The sequence below is a fragment of the Bombyx mandarina genome, chromosome 23 (assembly GCF_030267445.1).
Source record: "Bombyx mandarina strain Sakado chromosome 23, ASM3026744v2".
In the NCBI taxonomy this organism is placed as follows: Eukaryota; Metazoa; Arthropoda; class Insecta; order Lepidoptera; family Bombycidae; genus Bombyx; species Bombyx mandarina.
In genome coordinates this window covers 4,924,644-4,930,900 of record NC_143229.1, presented here as the reverse complement: position 1 = coordinate 4,930,900, position 6,257 = coordinate 4,924,644, and the positions used below count along the sequence as shown (strand labels likewise).

At 35.7% G+C, this 6,257-nt stretch overlaps 1 protein-coding gene across 1 annotated transcript; it reads left to right on the top strand.

Annotated features, from left to right (window-relative positions):
* Nucleotides 1-920: 920 nt before the first annotated feature.
* Nucleotides 921-5,822, top strand: LOC114247662 (toll-like receptor Tollo). The gene has a single exon (XM_089737678.1). The coding sequence runs from the start codon at nt 1,134-1,136 to the stop codon at nt 5,163-5,165; it is 4,032 nt and encodes a 1,343-aa protein (XP_089593804.1). The 5' UTR covers nt 921-1,133; the 3' UTR covers nt 5,166-5,822.
* The last annotated feature ends 435 nt before the right edge of the window (nt 5,823-6,257 follow it).

Below are 6,257 nucleotides of genomic sequence, written 5' to 3'. Positions count from 1 at the left end.
CGCCCATTTCATCAAAATTGCATGCAATCTTTGTGTTGTTTTTCAGGTCAGAGTTATCCTTAACTTTGTATTTTATTTAATATTATTCTTTAAACAATTGTAGAGAAAACAATGTTTTCTTGTTAAGACAAAAATTTATGATTTTTTTTGTCTACATAAATGAAACACCAAACAAATTATATAGTATTCTCGCTCACGAGAATGGCCTGTTCGGGGCGATTTTTTGGATATTTATATGAATTGTCATCGACCGTTTTTAATATTTTGTTATGGTACTAATTCAGTATAGTTGCCAATCCGATCTTAAGCAATTACTGCTGGAGCTTAGAGACAAAACAATATTATTATAAATACTGTCACTCATCTTGACTTTAGTTTCAGTTTCATTGGGAAAGCGGCTCCAATGGTAATCCATTCAATTATCTGACCAGATGATTTCACGGCCAAAATAGGAAGAATTATGGAGCCTAAATTATTACCCCCTAAATTAGTACTCAACATATATTATTATGTATCAATTTTGTTTGGGGAAAACAACAAAAACAATGTGTAGGATAAGGTGGAGAAGATATTATTGAAGAATGATGATGAAGTACTAATTGTTGTAATTAGCGTCTCGTTGTAGATTTTTTTTTAAAAAGAAAAGAATATTACTTTTGCCTCGTGTCAAAAAATATCACCCATTTTGCTATTCGTTCAGATAGTTTGACCTCCTTTGCGATGAAACTTGAGAGGTTCGTTAAATAAATCAAGCAGGCCTAAGTCTTCCACAAAATGACCAATATTTTTGAGCATTTAAAAAATACGCGTGCCATCTGTTGAGGCAATGCAATGCCGGGTCCCACCCGTCGTCATCATGGCCCTCCACGCCCCGCGCCTTTCCCCCACCTCTAACACCCATGCGGCTTTCGTTCGTTCAAACTTCGTAGGTCAGTTACCGACCGACCGCAAGGGAGCATGGCTGCGTTCAAAGTTTTAGCGCGATCTCAAATTCTCTGTTTACATACGTTGTAGAGCGCCTCGTATTCATTCATAAACATAGACTGAAAATAAGCTGTGAACTGTTAAAAAGTTTTTTGAAGTTCAGCATTGTGTTAAATAAGTGACTAAATGTACTGTATAATTGTGAAAATATGATTATAAACTTTCGTGGAATGGATTCGTTAAAAGTTTGGATATGTTTCGTTGTGGTGGCGACTGCGCGCGCACATACCGCGCCGCCCGCCCCCACCGGCTGCCAGTGGGACTATTCGGACCCAAAGTTGAGTGAATCAAACTTTCTCACGTGTAATATCAAAACCATCGGCTCAGTGGATTTTTTATTTAAAAACATAACAACAGCACAGGCGTACAATGTAAATAAATTAAAGCTTACGTGTACTGATTTACTTTTCTTCGAAAGCTCTCTGCATATGAATACCGGCAGTTTTTTGGGACAACTGCGAAAACTTGAAGACTTGCATATTGAATATTGTAAAATTCGTTACGTCCCTGCAACAGTACTATCGCCACTTCGTGATTTAACGAGCCTAACTTTACGCTCTTTTAACAATGATTGGCCCGCGATGACTATGGAATTTCACGCCGAAAGTTTTCGAGGATTGATGGAACTCCGAACGCTCGACCTTGGAGACAACAATATTTATATGCTGCCTTCGGAAGTATTTTGCCCACTGTTCAGTTTAGAAGTTTTGAACCTGACTAATAATAGAATACAAGACATTTCCGAAATTGGCTTTTCGGACTGGGGTAAAGGACCCATAGCACCGGGTAAATCATGCAACACCGGTTTGAAAACACTGGATTTGTCTCGCAACAATATTTTGAGACTTCCCGATAATGGTCTCTCAAGTCTTAGATCGTTGGAGGTTTTGAATATCCAGAATAACTTAATCAATGAAATCTGTGACAGAGCCTTTGTTGGATTGAACTCATTAAAAATTCTCAACTTGTCGGGGAATAAGTTAGTTGCAGTACCTCCAGAACTATTTCAATCATCGCGAGTTATTAGAGAAATCTCATTAGGAAATAATTCGCTATCCGTTTTGGCGCCAGGATTACTTGAAGGACTGGATCAACTGGAAAAATTAGATTTATCAAGAAATCGTCTTACAAATGATTGGGTCAACAGAGACACTTTTGCTGGCCTTATTCGCTTAGTCATTTTAAATCTTTCGTATAATTTGCTTGCACGAATCGATCCGAAATCTTTTCATGATTTGAACAATTTACAAGTACTAAACTTGGATAACAATGCAATAGAAACTATCAGCAACGGTGCTTTCGCTGAACTAAGAAATCTACATCAACTTTCAATATCTGATAACAAGCTCAAATCTTTGAATGAGTATGTTTTTTCAAATTTGTTTGTATTGAGTCAGCTATATCTCGATAATAATCAGATTTCTTCTATTCATGAACGTTCTTTTGAAAACATAACTTATCTTCAAGACTTGGGTTTGAACGGAAATAGTTTAAGCGTGATTCCTGATGGCATTAAAAGATTAAGGTTTTTGAAATCATTAGACATTGGTAAAAACAACATCACAAAGGTAACGAACACATCATTTGAAGGATTGGAAGAATTATACGGACTAAGACTTGTTGATAATTACATATCTAGTATTCCTAAAGACACGTTTAGCACATTGCCTTCTTTGCAACTTTTAAATTTAGCTTCAAATAAAATTGAAACTATTGAACAAGACGCTTTTGTTTCAAATCCTACATTAAAAGCGATTCGGTTAGACGGTAATAGCTTAACTGATATTCGAGGCGTTTTTAATAAGCTAAGTACTCTCGGCTGGCTTAACATATCCGAAAATAGACTTATTTATTTTGATTACAGTTATATTCCAGATAATTTAGAATGGCTAGATTTACATAGCAATAACATTACGAAATTAGAAAATGAAAAAAATGTTCAACGCAATATTAGAATGCTCGACGCGAGTTACAACGCTTTAGAAAATGTCGATGCACTGTCGATACCTGACTCTATTGAGAACCTTTTCTTAAATAATAACAAAATTCACACGATACATCCAGGTACGTTTTTACAAAAACGGGATTTAGAAAAAGTCGTCGTAACAGATAATAAATTGCGAACTGTCGAACTATCAGCGTTTACTTTGCCTCATATACCAAAGCATAAAACATTGCCAAATTTTTTCATTGCAAATAATCCGTTTGTGTGCAACTGTCACATGATTTGGCTGCAAAAGATTAATCTTTGGAATCATATGCGGCAATACCCTAGGTTCATGGATTTAGAATCGGTGATGTGTGATGTTGTTAATAATAAATATGGCGGGAGAGCGAATTTGATGGACGTACCAGAAACTCAATTTCTTTGCTCATATGAAACTCATTGTTCCTCAAATTGTTTTTGTTGTGAATTTGAAGCCTGTGATTGCAAAATGACTTGTCCTGAGGGCTGTTCTTGCTTTCACGATAGTAACTGGAATTCGAACGTTATTGATTGTTCAAATGTGGGCTATACAGAAATTCCAGAAAAAATACCAATGGACGCTACTGAACTGTATTTGGATGGTAATGACTTTGGGGCTCTCGGAAGTCATCTTTTTATAGGCAAAAAGAAATTACATAAATTATATTTAAACAACAGTAATATCGCCAGTATTGATAATGACACTTTAAATGGCCTTCATTCTTTAAATATTCTCCACTTAGAAAACAATCATCTGGTAGAATTGTCTGGTGGTGAATTTTCACAAATAAAGCACTTAAGAGAGTTATATTTAAACGATAACCTATTAAAAAGTGTTCCTAACAAAACATTTGAAGTGTTGTCATCCTTAAGGACTGTTCATTTACAAGGAAATAAGATCTTTGACCTAGACAAAAAGTTGAATCACATCATGCATTTGGACAACGTTAATGTTCGTGGTAATGTATTCACATGCACGTGTGATAACATTGCTTCTTTACAAAATTGGTTAAAGAAAATTCACGAAGATCCACTAGAAGTGTTTTGTGTCGATGAAAATCAGTTGATTTCCAATCTAACTGTATTCGATGCGATCGACAAATGCCATGGCTCGAATGTAATGGACAATACCGTTCCCACTGAGAACCAGCCATATCAGTACGATGAAGTAAGCACGATTAAATTGAACTTTGTACCACTTTTAGCTGTCGTTTTAATAAGTGTGATTCTCATTTTATTATTCGGTGCTTTAGCATTTTCCTTCAGACAAAATGTACGACTATGGGCCCATTCTAAATATGGAGTACGACTGTTTAAAAGCGCATCCATACAAGAAAGCGAACTCGATAGGGATAGGTTATATGATGGGTATGCTGTATATAGTTTATTAGATGATGATTTTGTATCGAAAGTGGTTGCACCAGAAATGGAACACTCTGGCTATACAATGTGTTTTCATTACAGAGACTTGCAACATGGACCGGATAATTATTTATGTGAGCAAATAACAAATGCCGCTGAATCGTCTAAAAGAATTTTAGTGTTCGTTTCATTCAATTTTCTACAAAACGAATGGTGTAAAGCAACTTTTAAAGCGGCAATCAAACATGTAATTACTACCATTCACCCGTCTATCAGACGGCATAGAGTTGTATTTATTTTGACTACAGACGTTAGCGCATTAAATTTAGATGTAGATTTTCAAAGCTACTTAAAAACATGCAACGTCTTATTATGGGGCGAAAAGAAGTTTTGGGAAAAAATTAGATTCGTTATGCCAGATATTTCTAATTTACATTGGAACAAAGATACAATGAATTACAATCATGGTATTTGTCCAAACGCAAGAAGGCATCCTTCTAGATATACCGCTTCACCTACTGCGCCAGAACATTGGTATAAGTATGATGCAATTCCACCTCAAACTCCTACAACTGCTAACGTAGGTATTAATATTGAAGATGACACTTCTATGTTGACAAATACAACTTTAACGAGTCAAGTTCAAGATGGAGAGAATTTGCATCACAGCTACATATCTATTGATACTCAAAATTACGAACAACCATACGGCGGTCGACCTAGGCCTCCTAATACATTACGCAAACATCCCGACCATCACTCTCCCTCGATATTAGATGAACAGGGTTACTTACAACCACGATCGTCTGTTCACGATTGCCTGCCACAAACTCATTCAGTCTTGCACAGATGATAAGATGGTTTTAAACACCTCTAATCTTGAAAAGATATAACATAATGGAACCGCACATTCCAAGCACGTGTGTAAGCTAAACTGCTTTTTTGGGTTTGGCCTTATTCAAACTTAAAAGGTGATAAGCTTACAAAAGCATTTTAGATAATCGTGCTAATTTTAATGACTTTGTTCCTTGTTAGACAATGATATAAATATATGATGTATTTTAAGAGACTGTAATACTGCAACAATATATATTTACTTGCCAAGGAATATAATGCATTATAATAATATACGAAGCACTTTTATACTTCTAAGCAACTGTATTTATGTATTCATGTTGTTGTAATTAAGACTGATATGATGTCGTGTTTGTATTGCCAGTAGAAGATATTGTATTTAATAGTATTTTGCTATAGTGTATATCTCGTTGTTACCAAATATATTGTAGATAAACATTGTAAATATTTTTGTGTATAGTATAACTAGTCATTAGCTAGGAATTGAAAAGTGGGAAGTTTGTAATTAAGAACGCCACACACTATGTAGGTAAGCGTTTTAGATTATCGTACAAGTTATTTATAAGCAAACAATGATAATAAATGTTTTATATGTAAATAACTACAAAAAAACTGTTGAACTTAAATTATAATAAATGAATATCTTGAAAATTTACTAATTTTTTTTCAATTCTACTCTACTTCTAATCTTTTTTTTTTTTTTATTGCCCAGATGGGTGGACGAGCTCACAGCCCACCTGATGTTAAGTGGCCAGTGGAGCCCATAGACATCTACAACGTAAATGCGCCACCCACCTTGAGATATAAGTTCTAAGGTCTCAGTATAGTTACAACGGCTGCCCCACCCTTCAAACCGAAACGCATTACTGCTTCACGGCAGAAATAGGCAGGGTGGTGGTATCTACCCGCGCGGACTCACAACAGGTCCTACCACTAGTAATTACGCAAATTATAATTTTGCGGGTTTCACTTTTATTACACGATGTTATTCCTTCACCGTGGAAGTCAATCATGAACATTTTTTGAGTACGTATTTCATTAGAAAAATTGGTACCCGCCTGCGGGATTCGAACACCGGTGCATCGCTTCA

Bases quoted from the DNA above. Each gene is read 5' to 3' on its own strand.
- LOC114247662 (XM_089737678.1), top strand. From the start codon at position 1,134: ATGATTATAAACTTTCGTGGAATGGATTCGTTAAAAGTTTGGATATGT.